At 32.4% G+C, this 25,023-nt stretch overlaps 1 protein-coding gene and 1 pseudogene across 1 annotated transcript in view; one reads left to right on the top strand and one right to left on the bottom strand.

Moving 5' to 3' along the window:
* The first annotated feature begins 535 nt into the window (after positions 1 to 535).
* LOC107597207 (uncharacterized) lies at positions 536 to 6,448 on the top strand (annotated as a pseudogene).
* Positions 5,866 to 25,023, bottom strand: part of LOC107597177 (interleukin-17 receptor D) — a 37,694-nt gene continuing 18,536 nt past the window's right edge. The window contains exons 2-13 of the mRNA XM_016288131.1: positions 23,052 to 23,115; positions 21,258 to 21,383; positions 19,241 to 19,359; positions 19,016 to 19,136; positions 18,029 to 18,073; positions 17,748 to 17,899; positions 14,773 to 14,838; positions 14,625 to 14,679; positions 14,439 to 14,549; positions 12,713 to 12,897; positions 8,215 to 9,145; positions 5,866 to 6,656 (exon numbers count right to left, since the gene is read on the bottom strand). Of these exons, the coding sequence (XP_016143617.1) occupies positions 6,538 to 6,656; positions 8,215 to 9,145; positions 12,713 to 12,897; positions 14,439 to 14,549; positions 14,625 to 14,679; positions 14,773 to 14,838; positions 17,748 to 17,899; positions 18,029 to 18,073; positions 19,016 to 19,136; positions 19,241 to 19,359; positions 21,258 to 21,383; positions 23,052 to 23,115 (2,094 nt within the window). The 3' untranslated portion in view covers positions 5,866 to 6,537. The remainder of the gene's footprint in view (positions 6,657 to 8,214; positions 9,146 to 12,712; positions 12,898 to 14,438; positions 14,550 to 14,624; positions 14,680 to 14,772; positions 14,839 to 17,747; positions 17,900 to 18,028; positions 18,074 to 19,015; positions 19,137 to 19,240; positions 19,360 to 21,257; positions 21,384 to 23,051; positions 23,116 to 25,023) is intronic.

Here is a 25,023-nt window from a genome sequence, read left to right as displayed (position 1 = left end):
AGAGATGCAAAGCTTTTCCATCGCAAACCATCACAGAAAATCCATGTCATATTCTCACGTTCTTCACTGCAGCTGCATTGATGCGTTTCCATCATCTGCCATGTCACATGACCACTGACCAGACCGGCTGCATGCACCAGGACCCAATGCTGAGCAGTCCATAATATCTCCTACTGAAAAAGACTTGAACAATTCCTGCTGGGAATAAAAACAGCTTGCTGGTTTCAGATGGTGTAAGCTGGTTCTGAGTGCCCGAAACTAGCAATCCAAACCAGTCTGATGAGTTTAAGCAGTGTGGACACATCACATCAGGCTGGTTTGAAGAGCATTAATATTTTAATATTTGATATAAATGATCAGATTTTGCATGCTGCGTTAACATAAACTGTCCATTTTGCTGCTATACTCTGAAATGCAGAAATGCAGGGCTGTTGTGTCTTTGAAAACAACTTCCTTGACTTTGCACTCGGCATCAAGAGCTTTTGTTAACCCTTTGTTGGTCTTCTGATTTCTGTGAGAGTCTTATGTTCACAAAATGATCATTCTTGGGACCGAGGAGCTCAAACGGGCTGAAAGCATTTTGAAGCACAGGTTTCCTGAGTCCATCAAGGTGTGGCGATTCTAGAAAGGTTTATGAAAGTTTGAGGTTTAACCTATCGGATTACCACAGCTTTTATTTTCACCATCGAGTCTTTAAATAGTCCTGTTTTTTAAGAAATAAAAAGACATGAATAGACATGAAAAGGCAAAAACAGTGGGATTTTTGTTTTAATCACAAATCAATTTTAATTTTTTTATACCAAACTTTATATAAAGACGATTCTCAACTATGTTATGAAAGATATTTTTAAAACCCATTTTTCTTTTATGCAAAATATGTGTCAAATGGCCATAAACAAGTTTTTCCATTATATACAATGTATCTAATTTGCATATTAATGTGTTTTTGGGGCAACATAGAATGAACAAATAAGTGCACTAATGTAATAATTAGCAAGATTTTCATAATAATATCTCATATTTAATAGGAATATTGATACATAATTTTTTCTCTATTCATTTGTTGTGTCTCCCACAATGTGTAATAAACATGCTTTAAGTCCAGGGGTCCTCTACAGTGGACATGTATGAAATCAACGTCCTGTTTCATAACAGAAGGACATATTTTGATTTGAAACCTCATAACATTTTCCTGAGATGTTGCTTTATGACAAACAATTTGAAAATTAGTCAGATTTAAATGATAATTACAAAATATTATCATATTTCCATAAGGGTGTTACACTTAATCACTAAATTAATGTCAGCTATTTTTAAAGACCAAGGAGAGGGCGTGGCCAGGGTGAAACATCCAATCATTTGGTGTCTCTGGAAAGCCCTGAATGTGGTCTGTACAGGACATCCAGACTTAAACCTGTGACATGTGAGGTCTCAGAGAAATCACTCAAATATAATGTCCACTACAGAGGACAAAACTCCATAGCTGGGTCTCAGGAGGATATTCAACATAAACAGAGGAAAGCCTCACAATCTGGAGGTTATTGCAGACCAGTGGCCAGATTTCACTCGCATTATTTGCAAACCCAAAGTTCAGGTAACATTATTTTACAGATCCAGACAGTTATGATTTGTTTAAAAAACTAGCCATGTTTTTTAAACCATAGTTTAACTGTGGTATTTGTAGTAAACCCAAGCATATGCAAAACTATACTTTATAGACAATGCTTAGTGCTGTTATTTTAAACTAAAACTACTAAAAATCATTTTTGTTGACTGAAATAAATCTGAAATAAAGTCAAACAAATATTAGAAGGAAAACTTCAGCTTAAAAAATTTAATGAAAACTAAAACATGGCAACTAACTCAAAAAAATATATATTAAAAAATACAGGTTGAAGATAAAGTAATAAATTTACTTAAAACACATACAATTACTACAACAAAATAAAATAAAAAAAACTGAAAATATACAAATAAAAGCTATTTGAATATGAATACATACTATAATAATACATAAAAATACTAGAATAACAATGATTTATCTATTATTTGTCAAATAGCTAAATCGATATATACAGTGGGTACGGAAAGTATTCAGACCCCCTTAAATTTTTCACTCTTTGTTATATTGCAGCCATTTGCTAAAATCATTTAAGTTCATTTTTTTTCCTCATTAATGTACACACAGCACCCCATATTGACAGAAAAACACAGCATTGTTGACATTTTTGCAGATTTATTAAAAAAGAAAAACTGAAATATCACATGGTCCTAAGTATTCAGACCCTTTGCTCAGTATTTAGTAGAAGCACCCTTTTGATCTAATACAGCCATGAGTCTTTTTGGGAAAGATGCAACAAGTTTTTCACACCTGGACTTGGGGATCCTCTGCCATTCCTCCTTGCAGATCCTCTCCAGTTCTGTCAGGTTGGATGGTAAACATTGGTGGACAGCCATTTTTAGGTCTCTCCAGAGATGCTCAATTGGGTTTAAGTCAGGGCTCTGGCTGGGCCATTCAAGAACAGTCACAGAGTTGTTGTGAAGCCACTCCTTCGTTATTTTAGCTGCTGTGACATGTGAGGTCTCAGAGAAATCACTCAAATATAATGTCCACTACAGAGGACAAAACTCCATAGCTGGGTCTCAGGAGGATATTCAACATAAACAGAGGAAAGCCTCACAATCTGGAGGTTATTGCAGACCAGTGGCCAGATTTCACTCGCATTATTTGCAAACCCAAAGTTCAGGTAACATTATTTTACAGATCCAGACAGTTATGATTTGTTTAAAAAACTAGCCATGTTATTTAAACCATAGTTTAACTGTGGTATTTGTAGTAAACCCAAGCATATGCAAAACTATACTTTATAGACAATGCTTAGTGCTGTTATTTTAAACTAAAACTACTAAAAATCATTTTTGTTGACTGAAATAAATCTGAAATAAAGTCAAACAAATATTAGAAGGAAAACTTCAGCTTAAAAAATTTAATGAAAACTAAAACATGGCAACTAACTGAAAAAAATATATATTAAAAAATACAGGTTGAAGATAAAGTAATAAATTTACTTAAAACACATACAATTACTACAACAAAATAAAATAAAAAAACTGAAAATATACAAATAAAAGCTATTTGAATATGAATACATACTATAATAATACATAAAAATACTAGAATAACAATGATTTATCTATTATTTGTCAAATAGCTAAATCGATATATACAGTGGGTACGGAAAGTATTCAGACCCCCTTAAATTTTTCACTCTTTGTTATATTGCAGCCATTTGCTAAAATCATTTAAGTTAATTTTTTTTCCTCATTAATGTACACACAGCACCCCATATTGACAGAAAAACACAGAATTGTTGACATTTTTGCAGATTTATTAAAAAAGAAAAACTGAAATAACACATGGTCCTAAGTATTCAGACCCTTTGCTCAGTATTTAGTAGAAGCACCCTTTTGATCGAATCTTTTGACCTCATGATTCTCATTTGCTCTGACATGCACTGTGCGCTGTAAGGTCTTATATAGACAGGTGTGTGGCTTTCCTAATCAAGTTCAATCAGTATAATCAAACACAGCTGGATTCAAATGAAGGGGTAGAACCATCTCAAGGCTGATCAGAAGAAATGGACAGCCCCTGAGTTAAATATATGAGTGTCACAGCAAAGGGTCTGAATACTTAGGACCATGTGATATTTCAGTTTTTCTTTTTTAATAAATCTGCAAAAATGTCAACAATTCTGTGTTTTTCTGTCAATATGGGGTGCTGTGTGTACATTAATGAGGAAAAAAACTTAACTTGAATGATTTTAGCAAATGGCTGCAATATTGTTAAGAGTGAAAATTTTAAGGGGGTCTGAATACTTTCCGTACCCACTGTAAATCATGACATGAATTATATATTTTTTTTTACTTTATATATTTACATATACGCTTTATTTGTTCATTTATTTAACAAGTTACTTTAAAATCCAAGTGCTTTTTTTTAACAGGGAACAAAGGATCGAGAAGGAGATTTTAACACATACAGCATCTACTCAAAGAGCAAAGCCTGAAAAACTTTCTGGACACACCTGGTGTGATCAATAAACATGCATTCACATTATTAGCAGGTACACACTCTATTCGTAATCAAATTAATTGCCTGAAATAACTAGTTTTGTGACTGTGACAAGATAAAACATGCACAAACCTGTTGGTTGCCTTAAAGGGGTTGACATCAGGCATTTAGAAGCAGTTCAGGAGTTTGCAGATCAACATGATCTTCCCTGGAAAGGATGAACGACAGCTGCAGATTATCATACTCTTAAACATCAAATGTTATCTCATGTTAGGCTTAAAGCAACTGTATGCGATTGATTTTACTTTTATATATCAGTGTCAAATTCATTCTGACGATACACTGACTTAACATAAGGCGAATGGCTTCTGTTCCTCTCACAAACCAGTAAGTTCGCTGAGCTTGTGTACCAACACGCAGCTCTTGGTTTGCTCTACACGTTACCACAACACCGACGGAAAGGCTACGCAAGGTTACTGGTGTCTGTGATGGCCAAAAACCTCCTGGACCGAGCACACCCTGTGTACTGTTTTGTGGAAAAGGAAAATTACTCTTTCTACAAACTTTTCACATCACTTGGTTTCCAGAATTTACCAGATTACAGGCCTGTGTGTGGTTTGAGCTCAATAAACGACAATAAATACAAATATAAATCACCTAAAAAAATTACTATGGAGTTTTTAATCACCTCTTCATTATTTGTATGTATATATATATACATATATATAATTATTAAGTGATTCATATTTGCATATGTGCAGATTTTTATGACAGAAAAAAAAATGCAAATAAACAAAAAAAAATACAAATAATGAAGAGGTAATTAAAATGTATGTGTATTTCTAGCGAGAAAAAAAAATCCACCTATATGAAAATATAAATAGCCTATCTCAAAATGTCACCTCTTTATTTGTAATATTTACTTTTTTATATATATGCACATTTCTAGCATACAAAAAAAATCAATGCATGCGAATAAAAATCACTTATAAATGTCACTCTGGAATGTTTAATCACCTCTTCGCTATTTGTAATATTTTATATATATCTTCTTTTATATGCCTATTTCTAGCACACAAAATAATCTGAATATATGCAAATAAAAATCACTTAAAATATTATTGTGGAGTTTTTAAATCGCCTCTCTACTTGTAATATTATTATATAGTTTTTTTTAATACGCAGATTTCTAGCATACAAAAAACGGAATATATGTAAACAAAAATAACTTAATGTTACTGGTATTTTTAAACACCTCTTCATTATTTGTAATATTTTGTAATTTTTTCAAATTTTCATATGCATATTTTTAGCTTAAAATAACTTATTGTATATTATATTTTATAATATAAATCACTTATAATGTCACTCTAAAGTTTTTAGTCACGTCTTATTTTTATATGCATATTTTTAGCATACACAAATTTGAACAGATTTTTCAAGCATGTGTATTTTTGCACTTCAAATATAGGAAACCTCACAAATAACTCAGTCACAATGCATATAAATCTTAGGTTTATTAAGTCGTATCCCCTACATTAGAGTACTATAAAACAGTACAAAGTTTATATAATGTAGAAATCACTTCTAATATTCTAAAAATAAAAAAAACTGTACAAAACCTGGATAAACTAGTACACAAATAAAACTCATAAAGTTAACAAAATGGTATATCTCAGTCGTTTAGCTTGTACATCCCTTCGTCATAAACAAACATTAGACCTACTCTAATCTGTTTATGCTGCTAATGTAGAAATCACTTCTAATATTCTAAAAATAAAAAAAACTGTACAAAACCTGGATAAACTAGTACACAAATAAAACTCATAAAGTTAACAAAATGGCATATCTCAGTCGTTTAGCTTGTACATCCCTTCGTCATAAACAAACATTAGACCTACTCTAATCTGTTTATGCTGCGGTCAACATTTTTCAACTTTTTTTAAGATCCATTTAAAACAAATGAAGGCCTAAAATCATTAAAAAGCTCTTGATATGCTTCTAAAATCGAGCGTGACCTCCAAACCGCTTCAGCTAATGTGAAAAACATCAAGTGCTGATCTACACACGTATGTTGCTTTTCATGTTATCCCACAACTGAAGCACGTTAATGCAATAAATAAAAGTGAAATTACATGTTAAAACGACTGGCATTCAGCACAACACGCTCATGTCCACAGCTTCATGGCACTTTTAAAGCAAGAAGGTCTGAATGACGTGGAGTTTGTAGTAACACACACCGCTGTAACGCCACAGACTCGGCTGCATACTAAGTACACAACCACTTTGGTTAAAAAGCGCCTCGGCAAAACACAGGCCTGCAGACACCTCAGTGTTCAATCCCTTAAGATCCCATCCGTCAAAGATTTTCCCTGATGAGGGATTTTGAAGACTCGCTGGCAGCTTGTCCAAGTCAGTGGTAAGTACAGGAATTAAAGTGGCGATGCAAGTACAGCTGAAGGCCACTAGGTGGAGGCAGCAGCTAAGAGTCCTTCACTCTGATGGATGTTGTGATGAAGTTCTGCTTTGCATATAGTGGGAGCTGCGCAGTGCAGAGAGCTGACAGCAGGGGGCTCCTCATCACCTACACACACAAAAACACATGCATGGTCAATATATCTGCCATAAACCTCTATTCTGAAATAATAATTAATACTCTAGTAATTAGTCATTTAAACTGTATAGTAATTTAAGTGATAAAAATTAAACTTCAAATCAAAATCAATCAGGAAATTGATTACTACTGCAAACATAATAGTGTACTGTAAAAACAGTATTTATAATAATAATTATTATTATTATTATTACTACTTCTAGAATTCTTATCATTATCAATTTAAGAATAATTGTATTTTAGTATTTAAATTATAAAAATTAAACAATTTAACAAAAATTAATCAATAAAGAAACATCACTATTGCAATCATACTACAGTACTTTAAAATAAAAAATTAGTATTCCTTAATATTATTAATAATAATAGTAATTAATCATTTAAACTTTATAGTTTAAAAAATATTCAATAAAGAAACATTACTATTGCAATCATACTACAGTACTTTAAAATAAAAAAATAGTATTTATTAATATTATTAATAATAATAGTAATTAATCATTTAAAATTTATAGTGATTTAAATGTTAAAAATTAAACTAATCAAAAATATTACTATTGTAATCATAACACTATACTGTCATTTTTTTATATTATTACTAATATTAACAACAATAATAATAACAATAATTATTATCTATTTCTAAATCATATTTTATTTATAACATTTATTATTAATGGTAATTAACTGATACTAATTAACTAATTAATAAAAAAATTATTACTATTGCAATCATACCACTGAACTGTAAAATAAAAAAACAAGTATTTAATATTATTGCTATTATTATTATTAACTAAACTTTATTATTAATTAAATAATAAATATTAAACTAATCAATACATATTAACAATTATTATTGTTTTTGTTGTTATTGATAAAAATAATATTTCTATTTTATAGTTAGAAATTAGAAAATTAAACTAATTTAAATGACTATTGCAAGAATACTATTGTACTGTAAAACAAAATTATTTAATATTAATTTTAATAATAATCATCGTTTTATTTCGCAGATCAACAGGGAAACTACAATACTAATATATACACTAATATTCTTTACTTCTAGCTGTAAATCTTTTCAGTTTTTTATAGATTTATAAATTATTTACAAATCATCACAAATATGGATGGTTGACACGTGTTGTGTTTTCAGTTGCACAAGTGCGTATGAAAGTCCATGTAAATATGGAAAAATCACAACCTTGTGTGAAGCTCCATGACCTACTTACACCTCAGTACATATTTACATTGCATATATTTTAAAAACTTGCATATATTATTTTTTAAAGGGAACTATTTCCCTAAAATTAAATGATATATTTATATATGCTAAATATGTTAAATGCCCACCCAGTCCCGAGGAGGAAAGTCCATATAAATACAGAAAAGTCATGTGTGAAGCTCCACGACCCACTTACACCTCAGTATATATTGCATATATTTTTAAAAAATTGCATATATTATATTTTAAAGGGAATTATTTCCCTAAAATGAAATGGTATATTTCTATATCTTAAATGCCTACCCAGTCCCGAGGAGGAGGACACGCTGTCGGCCAGAGACGAGTTGTCGTGGTCCGGTGAGAGTCCGTCCATCAGCGGGATGGAGAGCTCTGAGGACGGGACGGACGAGTCGTAGATCCCCGAGTCTCTGGGCATCTCCACCGGACTGGCCGATCCGTCGGGCCGAGACGACCCCACGTCCTGATGAGACGAACCCTCCCCGAGATCCTCCTGCGACAAACTCAGAGAGAGCCCCAGCCTCGGCGTCTGCGGCAGCATCAGGACGTTGCTCCTCACGGGACAGTCGCTCTCCGAGGGGTGTTTGAGCTTCACCTCGTTCAGGACGAGCCCTGAGTCGAGCTTCTCTGGAGGAGGGAGGAGTTTATTCGGGAGCGGAGGCGGCATGAGCTGCTTCTCGAACCAGTCGGGCTCCTGCTCGATGTGCTGGTGCATGTTACAGATGGCCACGTACAGCGAGCGGCCCGATTTGCTGCGGAAGTAGTTGCGTTTGCTGACGTTTGGCGGCTGCGGCTCGCGGTCGGTCAGGCTGAGCTGGCGAGAGTGGAGTCTGGCGAAGAGCAGGGGAAGCTGGTCCATTAGTTTGTATTTGGGCGCCAGGTTGAGAGAAGTCGGTACGTCGCTCTCGTGAGAGTAGTCAAAGTACACCGACATGAAGCGCGAGAGGTCCGAGGATTTTTGATGCACCTCTTTGATTTTTTCGGCGATCATCGCCGTGGCAACGATGAACAGGTCCCTGGTTCCGGCGGAGTCGGACGGTTCTCGGTTGTTCTCCTTCGACGTGGCTTTGCCCTTACGGTGTCTTTTCTCCACAAAATACTTCAGGCCTTTGGAGCAGACGGTGATGATGAAGTGGGCCTCGTCGATACGCCGGCTCAGCCAGGACATCTGACCCTCCTTACAGATCTCCAGGTGCTGCCAGAGATCCAGGGCCACCTGAGCATTCACACACAGACCCAAACACTTCAAAAAAATGAGTCAGGTAGCAAAGACTTTTATACAGTGACTCGAGGTGAAGTGTCTTGATAATGAGCACAGTGATTCAACAACTTCTGGTTCAGTTCGTTTTATTTCGCATTCACTTGAGTTAAAAGTATTATTAAAAGCATTCAAACCTGTTTTTCTCCATTTAATAAGACTATTCCAAATGTTTGTAATAATATAATAATATTAATACTTGTAATAAAATAGTCACTTTTAATGATGATGATGATAATATGATAATATTTTTAATTTGCAATAAACTATTGTACCGTAAAAAAGAAAAATTAAATAATAATAAGTAATAATAATTTAATAATATTCAAAATACTGTATATATCTGTGTATATACGGTGTATATCATTATTTTAAATATAGGAAATAAACTAATTACACGTATATTTAAAATAATACTACTACTAATAATAATAATAGTCATTATTATTGTACATTTAATTTAACACAACAACAGTAAAATTACAATAATAATATTTATGGCTGTCTTCATTTCTTTGCTTTCAGACATTTACCTATAGAACTTTTATTTTGGTGGAAAACTTCTGAGGGACTAAAGCTTGTTAGTTAATAAATAAACAATAGTTCATTGAATTTGTTCAGGTTAGTTCACAGCAGTGGTGTATTGTAAGGAAGTAATAATACTTCGTTACGGTACTTAAGTATTTATGGGGAGTATCTGTACTTTACTTGAGTTTTTATATTTCTGCCAACTTTTACTTTTACTCCACTACATTTCCTAATTAAAATGCATACTTTTACTCCGATACATTTCCCCGAAGCATATTCGTTACTCACTACAAAATAGTCAGAAGTCAGAAGAACACGGGCTGCAGGAAAGCAGGTTTGAGTGCCAGGAATCAGTGGTCTGGCGTCTGCAAGTTAGACTCCTAAAAATCACCTTTGCTCGTGTAAACAAGCGCGCGCACAACCGCGGATGATTCATTTTAATTTAATTTAATTTAATTTAATTAATTTGACGCATTTAGCAGAAGCTTTTATCCAAAGCGACATACAGTGCATTCAGGCTATACATTTTTTTTTTACCAGTATGTAATATTAATATATTAATATATAATATTTTCCACTCGAGTCGAGGGTGTGCGATACAGCATCGTCCGTGATAATATGGTAAGTGTTGTTGCAATGATGTGCGATCTGACATTATCAAGTAGGCTATATCACCAAATCACACACAGAGTGCACGCACTTTGATTTATTAATCTATTAAAACTCAAAATTCCAAGCATTCTAAATTGTAGACGGTTACTGTTTTATCGTTTGTCTTGCTTGTTTTATGTTTTAACCCTTTGAGTTTGTTCAAACAAATATCACAGCACTGTTTTGTGTCTCTGAGCAATGAACAGTGTTTACTTATTGAATGAATCAGCTTTTTGAACGAACTGGTTGAATGAATGATTCGGTGACTCACACATTAACACAGTCAAATGTTTTGTTCCTGAATGAATCAGCTTTTTGAACGAATCTGTTGAATAAATGATTCAGTGATTCACTCATTAACACCGTCAAATGCTTCGTTTCTGAATGAATCAGTCGTTTGAATGAATCGGTTGAATCTCAATGACTCACTGATTAACAGTCACTTGCTGCCACCTACTGGCAGTTTTAATTTCACATTTCAACAGTTTTTTTCATGTTTTAAATCATTTCAAATATCAGTATTCAACGTGAGGAGGAGGGAGAAGAAGGGCAAGGAGACAAGCAGTCTCAGATGAAATTCGAGCCACTTTAGTTGACCATGTCCTTGTCCATGGTATGACTATGAGGGAGGCTGGGCAACGAGTACAGCCAAATTTGAGTCGCTTCACTGTCGCCTCCATCATCAGAACCTTCAGGGAGGAAAACAGGAAGGTGTACTTACAGTAAGACTGCTCTGTACAGTAACTTTAGAGTGCATACACTGTTGCAATGAAAATAGGATGTTTGGGGAATTGGGTGAGACGTTATGGATTTGTGTTTACTGTTTTGAGAATACGAGGCATAGTTTCAAGAAATGTGTTTAAGCAAACGAGAAAAACTGTAACAGTCACTTGCTGTCACCTACTGGCAATTTTAATTTCACATTTCGATAATTTTTTTCATGATTTAAATTATTTCAAATATCAGTATTCAAAGTTTTATGTTAAAAACAAAACATTAGGCCTATTTATGCATCTGTAACTGCAGTTTAAATGCATCCATGTCCCCTCTGAGATACATAAACTGTGTAAATACATCTAAATGCTATTTCAGATGCAGATTCCAGAAATGTTTTCTTATGTTGGAATGAAAGACACTAAGTACCAGATGAAGTGCTTCTTATTCTTACCCAAAAATACAAAATTGAAGAAAGCGTTAAAACTGAACACAATCTTGCTACTCAGGCTGTGTTTGAACATTTTTATATATATATTTATTTGCTTCTTTTCCATTTTGCATTTACTTATACTTGTACTTTCAATACTTAAGTATGTTTAAGATTTTTAAAAAATACTTTTCGTACTCAAGTACAATAAATATCACATACTTTAAGACTTTTACTCAAGTAATATTCTAAACGGTGACTTCAACTTCTACCAAAGTCCAAAGATATCTGTACTTTTACTTGAGCATGGCTTTCAGGTATTTTATACACCACTGGTTCACAGTGCATTGACTAATGCTAAAAGATACAACTTTTAATTTTAAAAAGCACTAGTAAATGTTGAAATTAACAATAATTAATGAAGACTGTAGAAGTATTTATTATTGTTAGTTCATGCTAAGTAACTAATGTAGTTAACTAATGTTAACAAATGAAAACTTGCAGTAAAGTGTTTTCTTTGGAATAACAATGACTGATGATTCATGCACAGGATCATGACCAGGAACAAGTAATAGATAAGTAAATTAATTAATTTCTTATTTCATGTTGACATCTGGATTACTATCTATGGAGTAATTTGAGTGAGCAAACGGTCTTCAACTTTCTTCTGCCACTAGAGGGCATCATCAGCAAACATTTCAAAGTTTTTTTTAAATAAGTTTCTGAAAGAAGTCTCTCTTCTGCTCACCAAGGCTGCAGTTATTTAATCATAAATAGAGTAAAAACTGTAAAATATTATTACAATTTAAAATAACTGTTTTCTATTTGGATATATAGTCAAATGTAATTTTCAGCATCATTACTCCAGTCTTCAGTGTCACATGATCCTTCAAAAATCATTCTGATATGCTGCTCAAGAAACACTTTTTATTTTTATTAATGTTGAAAACAGTTGCTTCATATTTTTGTGGAAACTGTGGTGCTTGTTTTGGATTATTTGATGAATAGAAAGTTCAACAGAACAGCATTTATTTAAAATATAATTTTTTTAATAACATTATAATTGTCTTTACTGTCAATGTTGATCAATTTAATGCATCCTTACTTCCTGAACAAAAATATTACTTTTTTTATTCATTTAAAATAAAAATCTTTGAATAGTAGCGTATTTCATTTCGAAGCACAGAAAGGTAAAGCCTGACCTCACAGCCGCAGAAGTCCTGCAGGAAGAAGGCGAAGCTCTGGATGACGGCGAGGTGTTTGGGACAGTCTCTACTGGAGTAACAGATGAAGATCTTGGGTCTGGGCCAGGGTCTGTCTGCGCTCAGCGCCGTGGTCTGAGATGAAGACTCGGAGCTCTCCTCGTCCAGGTGGGAGTAGATGTTCTCTGCAGAGGAATTCAGATCAGAGACGGGAATCTAACCAGGATCAAATGAGATTTGTAGCGAGTGGGGAAAAAAGCACATTTATTGTTTCCATATGATGAGAGCTCCTTTTAGAGCACTGGAAGAATTGAAAGTAAAGCCTAATTTGTCCATGTTAGAGCAACAGATGTTTTTGTCTTACATCACCCCAATCCACCTTCACAAAAATGTACCATATTTTGAGCTTAAAATACTGGAGTTAATAGAAAAGTCTTACAGACTTGAAGACTAAACATATCTAGAGCAGGGTTATTATAGTTAACTAAAACTAAAGCCATCTAAATATAATTAAAAATAATTTCAGCTAGTTAGCTCGAACTAAAGCTTTAAAAAACACTTTCATTACTTGAAATAAAATAAACATTAACTAAAATAAAATATTCCAAAAAATGTATTAACTAAAACTAAAACCAAGTATTTTTGTTTCTTGAAATGAAATAAACCATAACTCAAATAAAATATAATAAAAAATGTGGACTTATTGACTAAAAGTTGACTAAAATATAACTATAAAAATGTTAACTGAAATAAAATAAAATATAAAACATAAACTTATTTTATTTTAGCTAGATAACTAAAACCAAAAAAAAAGAAAAAATACATTTGCTACTTGAAATAAAATAAACTTTAGCTGAAATCAAATAAAATATTTAAATAATCATAAATGTATTGTATTTCAGCTAATTGACTAAAACAAAAAAAACATTTTTGTTACTTGAAATAAAATAAACATTAACTGAAATAAAGTATAAAAAAACTTAAACTTATTTCAGCTAGTTACAACATTTCTCATTTTAATTTAGTTTAACTCAATGTACTAAAATAACTAAATAAAAACTGGAATGAAAAAATAATAAAAATAGAAAAAACTAAAACTAATAAAATAACAAATGAATTACTAAAACTTTAACTAAAAATAAAATGAAAACAAAATAAAAATAAATTCAAAATATTAATAAAAATTATAATAGTATCTCAATGATACTAAAATTACATCGATCTAGAGACCAGAATAGAATTTTTGTGTCATAAGCAACCAGAACATCCTTAAATAACTAGCAATGCCCTAACAACCACCCAAAACACATTAGCAACCACACAGGAACGCCAAGGCAACCCTAGAATCATGGTGGTGACTTCACATACAAATTACTTCAGAAAATAAAAAATCTAGGATTTTACAGTAACTGTAGAAATTAAGGTATTTTCTAAGGTTTTGTGAGGGAAATCGTCCCAAAACATTGGAAACTGAATATCTATGCAAACTATTCTGAGGAAACACACATGAGCGAGCTGTGCTTCTGTGAGATGCATTGCAAACTAACAGGCTTACAGGAGTTTCTTTTGTGTGGCTCAAGCAGAGCTGCAGCAGAATGGCGTGAGCGCAAACGCTTAGATTCCATCACGCATTAATCCTCGTCAATGCCGTCAGATTACACCGACCGGTTTACAGATCCCGCACAAAAGAGAGGAAACCCGAGCCTCGCTAATGACGGACACGCACCTTGCTGCTTCTTGCGACACATGACGGTGAAGAGAGTGGCGAAGGCCGACATGATGACCAGCGGGACGGTGATGGCCATGGCGCGGATCGGTCCGGCCCACGGAGAATGCACTGAAACAACATCTGATCAGTGCAAATACAGACGCTGAACATGCACAGAGTACACAAATTTCACTGTTTTTTTACCTTGGCTCACGTGGTACTGCATCTGTTTTCTGGTCGTGTTGCTGTCATCGCGAAGCTGCGGGAATAAGAAAGTGAATTTGTTCTGCTTTGTTCAATAAACGATAAACGAAACTCATTTAATTGTGGATGATATGAATAACGCACAAACCTCTATTGCATAAGTTCCTGGAGTGACGTCTTGTAAAACACATGTAGTTTTGGGGCCATTTTGCTCCTGCAAGGGAAGCAGAGACACATTATTTACAACAGTGTAATGCATTTTATGTACAATGACAATATAATGGATTAAATCATAATATTTGGATCATTCCATAAATCAAGAGCTTTTTGTGGCCTTCATTAATAAATAACTTTTAAAGGAATAGTTCACCCAAAAATTAAAATTTGCTTAACATTTCCTGACTCTCAGGCCATCCAAGATGTAGATGAGTTTGTTTCTTCATCAGATTTGGAGAAATGTAGCATTGCATCAGTGTCTCAGCAATGGATGCTCTGCAGTGAATGGGTGCCGTCAGAATGAGAGTCCAAACAGCTGATAAAAACATTACAAGGCTGAAAGCTGTGTGTTTGGAAGAAACAAATCCATTACTAAGATGTGCCACATATCTGATTAGAGCGGTTTTGGACTGTAAACGGTGCTTGATCTGTGCAGATTTCTCTCCTGATTCAGACCAGACTGCTTTTTCACTGGAGGAAGCATTAATATGGATTATGGACTCATAGTTAACTTCTTTGAAGTTAAATACATCTTAATGATGGATTTGTTTCTCACAAACATGCAGGTTTTGTCTTCTCCAGATGTTATCTGGTGGACTGGAGTGGTGTGGAATACTTGTGGATTATTGTGATGTTTTTAATCAGCTGTTTGGACTCTCATTCTGACGGCACCCATTCACTGCAGAGCATCCATTGGTGAACTACATGAAGAACCAAACCATTGAAGAACCATTGTCAGCAAACTATCTTTGAAAACTTGATATTCACAGACATTTTAGCACTGAATTTTCTTTCCAATAAATACCTTTACGTGTCATTACTTTGAGAACAAGGCTGGAAAAAGCTAAATAAACTGTTCAACCCTGTCACTTTTAATTAACTTTATGTTTACAGATGCTATACAAATGCACTCAGAAACCAGTGGTGGGAAACTGAAATGCTAACAATGATCTCATAGAGACCCATAGAGCGTCTGAGCTCTGGAATCCCCCGTTGGTGGCGTTGCTCACCTCAAATTTCACCTCTTTCTATTATCGCTACAAACAATGCTGTCCGGCCCGGCTAAGATATGACCGCTGCGCTCTTCTGAAAAGAGTCAGGACAATGCTTTTACACCCTTTAATAGGAAGAAGATGTGAATAATATGCTTCAAAAGAACCAGGTCGTGTTCCAAAATGACACAAATATGAAACACCTCATGCTGGTGTTGAAATAATAAAACCTCTAAATGAAATCAATCCCAACATTGTGACTCCAAGACTGTTTCAGCCAAAGACGTACAGGGATAGCTCAAAAAAAGACAAAAAAAAACACCATAAAAGTGTGCATTTACACATGGAGTGTCATTTATCTTTCTGTAGTTAATTAACCTGGGTCTGTTGTATATTTCACTGTGTTAATATTTAATGTTTAATTGCTTGTTGCACGCAGGGTTTGAGAAAAGTGTATCACAAACAAAATAATAATGATTATAATTATTTGTATTTATAGAAAAATAAATAAAAACTACTACTAATAATAATATTACCAATATTAATAATAAGAATTTAAATATTATTATTATTATGCTGCATTTTATTTGTAATGCGATTTTTTCAAGTACTATTACTGGTATTATTATTAATATATACTGTAAATAATAATAATATAAATGTATTATATAATATATTAATATATTACAAATACATAATTATATATTATATAATATCTTAATAATAATAACAATTATTATTTATATTATTATTATTAATAATAATAATAATAATAATAATAATAATAGATAATTATTACAAAAAATATAATTTTAAAATTTTTATAAATTGTAATAATTTGTAATAATCATTAATAGATATATAATAGTTTGTTTTATTAATAATAATATTATTGCCATTATTATTATTATTATTATTATATAATTACTAAGTACTACTATTACTAATACTCATAATAATTATGAAAAAATAAATAAATATTAAAATGAATAATAAATAATTATTATATAGAATAAATTATCATTTTTAATATTATATTTTTATAATTATTATACATTTTATTTGTAATGTGCTTTTCATCTACTATTGCTAGTAGTACTGTCATTTTCTTAATAATAATAATAATAATAATTATTATTATTATTACAACTATTATCAAATAATTATCATGATCAAATAATAATAATGTAATCTATTAGTAATAATGATATCATCACTAATTTAAATTCCTGTCATATGTTTTCCATTTCTTTATGTTATCATTTATTTATTTTTAGCCTAAGCATCTGTTCTCTGAATGAAAAGGAGCAGCATGAACATACTTCTCCTTTTGTGAGAAAGAAAGCCAAATGCATTTGAATGACACAAGAGTGAGTAAATGATGACAGAACATCCATTTCTGGCTAAACTATCCCTTCAAGAGAGCGAGTCTTGAACCAAAAATACATGTGTCTTTAGCCAAAAGAAAGACAGATGGCCGTCTTCTAACTCCCAGCACAGTTTCTAAGTGACAAAGTGCTGCAGTAAAAGCTCTCTGCTCTTTACATTTCCGTCTCCAGAACAACCAAAGCGTGGAAAGCAGCAGAACACGTCCATTTCCCAGAGCGGCGATTCAACAGACAAGACTATATATTATTCCAGCTGTCTGGGAAGAGCATTACACGCTGCTGGAAGCATTAACCCTGAACATCTCACTTCCAGCCACATCTCACCATCTGTGCAACGCTTCAGAGCTAACAGAATATGCAAACAATTAGTTACCCGATGACGCAAACATGCAAAACATTAGGAAACACTTCTTCTCAAAATGACATTTGGGGTGAATTTAGTGAGCATTTGGGGTGAATTATGAATGCAAATGTTTATGAATTTGCGGCAGGATTTTTCCAATGCAATATCTAGGAAAAATGCTCACAGGTTTGCAGCGTTTGAGTCTGAAGGGCCCCTCCTGTCTGAGCTTGTAGTACAGGTAGTAGATGGTGAAGCCGAATGTGGAAGGGGCGTGGTCAAACACAACATGCAAATTAGATCCGAGCTGAGAAACATTCAGCGTCTTGGGCTTCCAGACTGTCAGGGAAGAAAGAGAAAGAAGAGCAAGGCTGGTTTCAGCTTCATTTGAGATCCCTGTTTAGGCTGTTTCACAGCTTGGCTAACAAAAACAGATGAATTGGATTTGACTTTTTTTTTCGCTCTCACATGGTTTGCAGACGAGGTTATCTGGGCCAAGAAGCACTTCACAACCTGTGAGAACGCAAGGAACGAGGAGGAGAAATTACTTTTTTTTTGTTGCAAACTTTTTCCATAGAAGTCAAGAAACTTTGAACATCCATTAAGTTAGAATATGACACTCTAACTGATTGTAAAAAATAAAATTAAAATTAAAATTAAATTAAAAATTAAGTTTTGTTTGCTTTATTTTAATTGTAATTATAAATATTAATAAAAACTAAATAAAAATGATAAATAATAATAATACATTATAAATTATAAATATTAAAACTGAATTATAAAATAAAATAAATTATAATTATTTTGTAAGTATTTTAATTACATCTATAAATAAATTATAAACACCTAACTATACATTTATGTACCAAATTATTTGTAAATATTATAAATCATAATATTAATAAAAATAAATTATAAATATTCTAAATAAACTACAAACCAAACAAAGTAAGTATAATTATATTTATAAATCACATTATTAAAATTTTATATAAGTTTGTCATTTTGTATACCAGGATATTTTTAATGATTTTAATTATAATTATAAATATTTTGTGAAGAAACACATTAATATAAATAAATAAGTAAATGCATACATACATAAAACCAAAACAAAATAAAATACTTTTTTCCAAAAGCCTAAAAGAATAAGGCCAGAAACACATTTTTGTAGATAATGTTTACTTCTGTGCAGGAAAGATGGCATAAAGAAGTAATTATTAATGTAATTTTAATATGAAACTATAACTAATAGTAAAAAATAAGTAATTTGTTATTTTGTGTACCAGAGTATTTTTTTTAAATTATGTAACTGAAATTATAAATAGTTTTTAAATCACATTAATATTTATAAATATTTAATACTAATAATAATAATATTTTTTGTTTCTAAAAGTAGGACAGAATAAGGCCATAAACATGTTTTTACAGTATCTTTTCAGGCTTAACACTCACTATTAGTGCGCAGAAAAGATGGCGGAAAGAAGCTGTCGTTCAGGAACGTGGGAAACGGTACGATTCTGACCATGTAGTCCGTCTCAAAGGCGAGACCAGCGAAGGGCTGGGAGCTCATCCTCTGTTGGGGAAAATGCAAAATGGTGCCAAACAGATGAATATGAACTTAAAAATTATTTTTCCAATAAATTACAAGTCTATTATTATAAACCATATTATACTTACAACGGTTTTGTAAGAGAAGTTAAGCTGTCGCGGATCCTTTAGGATCATGTGCTGGCACTGCTTTCCCTCGGGATTCTTGTCCTCCAGATACACTCTGAATCCTTTCACATGCTCAATACCTAGCAGATCAAACAGGTTAGATGAATTAAAGGGGATTAGATTATATAAATGCACAAATTAAGCAATTCATATTTGCATTGTAACAAGAGCATTTATAAAATAGATCACATCCTAAGCATTAAAAGGGACATATTTTTGCATTTAACTTTTTTCGTGTGCATTTTTAAGGTTAATCAAATTTAAATGTAGCCTTTTATGGCCATTTCCACCCTTTCTGATCTGAATAAACAGGCTGTTTTTGCTACTGTACCTTTAAGATTTTCAGTTAATGGGTGCGATTCACAATTTTAGAATAGACCAAAACATAAAAAGTGATATTTATTTATTTTTATTTGTGTTAAATTTTATTAAATTTATTTATTTTTATTAAATTGATTTATTTTTCTATTTAATTTTTTATTTGATTTTTGGAGTTAATTTTTACTTTAAATGTTAGTCAAAGTTAGTCAAAGTTTCGGATCTGAATAAACAGGCTGTTTTTGCTACTGTACCTTTACGATTCTCAGTTGAGTGGTGTAATTATTGGACAAAGCGAATGTGGTTGGTCATGTGTTAATGAGCTCATGGTTATAAACATACTTCTTGCATCTTAGTTTAAAATTTTTTTTAGATACAGCTGAATAGTCCAACTTTACAGCACAAGTCTGAGTCTGCAATTTCGGATGAACTCAAGCAGGTTTACAGGAAGTTCTGTGCACATCCCACACATCTGTTAATATATATATATATATATTAAAAATGATTAAATTTTGTAAATATCTGCAATCATTACACTAAATGCAACTAAGTGCAAAAATGAAAAAAAGAAATATGTATATGCAAACATTATATATATTGTTAATCTTTATTATTAATATATTTGTTTTTTTGCATTTTTATATTTTATTTACCTTTTTTGCTTATTTATTTGTTGCATTTAGTGTAATTGGTTGTTTTATATATATATAAATACTAGTGCTGTCAATTGATTAATCGCGATTAAGTACATTAAGTACTTTTTATTATTATTATTATTACAACTAGTGCTGTCAAACGATTAATCGCGGTTAATCACATCCAAAATAAAAGTTTTTGTTTACATAATATATGTATGTCTACTGTGTATACTTATGTATAAACAAATACACACACACACACAGTATATATATATTTAATATTTACATGTATATACATTTATATATTTATATTCTTATATTTTATATTATATATAAATATATTTAATATATAAACAAAATATTTTTATTAAATATATACATGCATGTGTTTGTATTTTTATATATATATAAACAACAAATTACACTAAATGCAACAAATAAGCAAAAAAGTGAAAAGGGTAAATAAAATATAAAAATGCAAAAAAACTAATATTAATATATAAATATATATAATGTAACAAATTACACTAAATGCAAATAATAAGTGCAAAAATGAACAAAAAATATATCTGCAAATACTACTACTAAACAGGCAAATATATATAAATAAATAAACAAACACTAATATATATATATATATATATATATATATATATATGCAGTGTTTATTTTAAGACAAATTCACACTAAATGCAACTAATAAATAAACATGCTTTTACATTAAATTAAATTAAACTAAATGCAACTAATATATAATTCTTAATTGCATTTTATGTGAATGTTTGATAATAAAGTCTGATTTCACTAAATGTGTACCTCTTTGTGATTATGACATGTCTTCTTTTAGAAATATTATCTAATCTATACTAGTGTTAACTCCTTTTGCAAAAGGGTCGACTGAAAAAAGCATGTCCCTTATCTACTAACAGATAGTCCTGCCCCATCGGGACTCCAGTGGGACAGAAGTTGACGTGTCAGGTGTTTAAAAGTAGTTTCTCCAACACAGCTGAGAAGAAACCTACCGAGAGGGCTGGCCATCCAGTGGACCACCACGGCCGCCTGGCTGTCACAAGACAAATGACTGTAGGTGATGTTGTTCACTTCATGGATGGCGTGTTTCCCCAGCGGATTCCAGTTCAGAGAGCAGTCTAATTGGGACAGAAAGAGCAGGAACACAAAGAGAGAGAGAGAGTGAGTGAAACAGAAAGACAGACAGTGTTTCCCAGTGAGAACATCGGTGAGATTCTTTGGCAAGCGGCGAGAGAAAATATGCAGCCATGCGAGGAGACTCTCTTTCCCTCCCCCTTCCTTCCTTCCTTCCTTCCTTCTTTCTTTCTTTCACTCGTTTCTTTCTCCTCAGCGGCTGCAGATAAGCAGGTATAGGAAGAGGAGCAGCCGTTTGTGTCCCTCACACCCCGTCGCTCTTTTTTACGCAATCCCTATTGTGATGCTAACCAGAATCAGGCCCGTTCCCGTTCATAGTCACACACAATGGGGGATTGAATGCCGAGGAGAAACCGGGATTAGCTACAGGATGAGAAACTTGACTTTTCAGCACTTAAGGGGCGGACAAGAGCTCAGGAAGCTTGACTGAAACAACATTTGGCATTAACAAGAGAATAAATGCTACATTAAGCCAAGCAGAGAGAATCAATTAGGGTGAATCACACAAAGAACATTCCCGGGTCATATTTCACACCAAAAATCACATTATATAACATATGGATAAAAGAATACATTGCTTTAAGGCCGAGTGAGTCATTTCTATGCCACTATCATCACCAAATGGAACAATAATGACTGTTTTCAAACAGGTTGCTAAACACCCTTCTAGTCTCCTATTGGTTGGTAAACAGAAAGACCCGCCCCAAATGTTTTGATGTTTTGAGAAGAAATATTGAAACATCCAAAAATATGGCAAACACTAAATTTAAAGAAAATTAAGCTCAGATTTAGTGCTTATTTCTACTGTGACAGTGAATTTTTTGAGAAAATTAAGCATCAATTTTTCAACTTTGCTTATTTAATTTTTTTTATAATATAAATGCTAAATAAATAATGATATATTAAGTTATTAAGTATTGATGCATTAATGTAGTATGTGTACTGCCTCTTTTTAATGTATTATTTTGTTGTCTATTTTTATTTTTGTGATTTAAATTCATTTTTATTTAAAGAAATATATGACCTTATTACCTAATGCTAAATATTTTAAAATTGTAAAGTATTGATGCATCAACGTAGTGTGTGTACTGCCTTTTAGTCGATTACATTTTTTGTAATTCATGCGGATTTAAATAAAAATCATTAAAAAAAAAACACTACTTTTTCTAAACAATTCTCATTACAAATAATTATGATATATTAAAAATGTAATATTAAAATTACTGAAATTATATACACACACACACAGACACACACATAAAATTAAACATAAATCTAATTAATTCGTTGCTAACAAATTAATTATTTTATATAAATATAAAAATGATCATAATTAATTAATAATGTTTTAATAATATAGTATAGATTATCCAATGAAAATTATCAAGAACAGAAATTTAAAAAATTGAATTTGTATAATAGAAGTTTATTTTGTGATTTGAGAAGGAAAACATCCAGATGCATTGCAGTAATGATAATTTTAAATTAATGTCACAAAGAATTTATGGTGTCAAAATAAACTTATTTTCTTTATGCAAAATAAGAGTTCAGAAATCAGTTGATTTTGGATTTGTTGCAATGAGGCATGTTTTCATCAGATCCACCCACGGATCTGTATAATTATAGACAGGTCTGATTATAAAGTGTCTTACTGTCGTATCGAAACGCGACTCCGAGTTTGCGGCCGCTCTCGTCGGCGCTGGACAACTGCACTCCCTGCAGAGAAACAGAACAGGAAACATCAGAAAATGCTTTATTGCATAACCATCACTTCCACATGAATATAACATCTGAAGCTGACTGTAATGGCAGCGTTAGGGGACAAACAGCAACTTGTGTAACAGGAATGTGAGCTCAAGCCTTGAAAACCAGCAGCACTTCATGTGGTGACAGCCGAAGCACACAATCCCACAATTATGAGACTCCTGGCACTCAACAACACTAATATAACCCTTCAGTTACACACAACACGGCACTAACTGAGCCAGAGTCAGCCGTGTGTATCTCAGGTGAGATAATGAAGGGTTACGGCTGACTCCAGAGCAGCGCTTCAAGGTGTTTCAAAAGCAGTCAAAACAAATAGTGTTGCGTGACAGAAGCAGACAGACGCTGCACGAGACTCGCCAGCTCTGTAATCAGCGGGCCAGATCAGGGCGGATGCGGAAAAACAAAAAGGAAGATATATGAAATAGGGATTATCAAATAAAGCAAACATATTTCAAGAGAAAAGTCACGGGGTGAAGGATCGTCGCAGACGCGGAGTGACACTAAAGAGGCCTTGTTCTTGTGTGCATCAGCGATCTTATCGTCTTCCTCGTGTTATCTGGGATAAAGGAAGTCGTTTAACATGACGGGACGGCACACAATTCACTCCCACCCAGGAGATGAGAGCTAACAACCTCAATAATGACATACTGGGATACAAAAACATTTAAAGGGTCTATTGTACTTTACTATCAAACAAAGCATGTGAATGATCACATGATTATGTAGGATCATCTTATTTTTATTTCAAATACTTATTTTTAAAACTAAGATCTTCACCAAGGACCTCCATAACTAGGCTAAATATAAATCACAGAAAACTAGAAAAAAGCTGAATTAATTTATTATTTATTTTGTATATAATTAATAGAAATTATAGAAATTATATTTTTAAATATATAAAATAACTTGATTTTTTTTGTCTCAGTGTAAATGTTTTTAATATTATTTATATACTATTTTTATTCATATTTTGAACTCTTACAAATGCTGAATTAATTTTATCTTATTTTTGAAATTATTTAAAGAAATAACTATTAATAAAAATAAAATAATTATTTAATATTATTTATATATATAAAATATGCATAAATTTTATTTTTAGATTTCCAGTTGTTGTTGTTTTTTACTTTTAGTAATTTTGTTTGGTTTGTTTTCTCATTTTCCTTTTTTTTATTAGGCCTACTATTTAGATTGAATTTAAATTGCATTTCAGTTTTAGTTTTTATTTATTTCCAGCTAGTAATTTTAGCCCTTCAACTTCAGCTGCCACTTCAAAAATCATTATTACAGTGTAGATGAGGCACAAAATGTATATTATATAGTGTTTATAGGATTCAATACAAAAAAGTTCTCCAAAGTAATTTTTTGGAACATTTACCATGTTCATACCTAAATACAGTACCTTTTTTGGAAAAAAAAATAATAATGCTAGCCAATGATTTCCTAGTTCTTTTTACCCTGTAAAATGAAAGCAAGTCAAAACAATACAAATAAATCTCAAAAGTTGGATCAGCAACTGGATCGACACAAATTGCACCTGTTTGTTTCACTCTGGGAAAGAAATTTTCAATGCTGATCTGTTTTTATCCCGGGTTGGAGCATCTCTACTCCACATACAATCTTTTTTTTTTTCTTCAAACACATAAATCATCCGGAGTTTTCCTGCAAAATGCTCCACTGGAAACCTCAACAACCACATAACCAAAGATAAACATGCCAGACGACTTCTCTGCTGCCAATCCAGTAAATGTCAATGATATTTTGCTTACATTAGAATAAACTATGCAGCTATGCAGCATGGGAAACTGAAGGCTCGCTGCTTTGCATAAATTGCTTGTGGGAAACTGCTGGTTAAAT

This window comes from Sinocyclocheilus grahami, unplaced genomic scaffold, assembly GCF_001515645.1.
Source record: "Sinocyclocheilus grahami isolate Dianchi unplaced genomic scaffold, SAMN03320097.WGS_v1.1 scaffold229.1, whole genome shotgun sequence".
In the NCBI taxonomy this organism is placed as follows: domain Eukaryota; kingdom Metazoa; phylum Chordata; class Actinopteri; order Cypriniformes; family Cyprinidae; genus Sinocyclocheilus; species Sinocyclocheilus grahami.
This window is presented reverse-complemented; position numbering and strand designations above follow the sequence as displayed.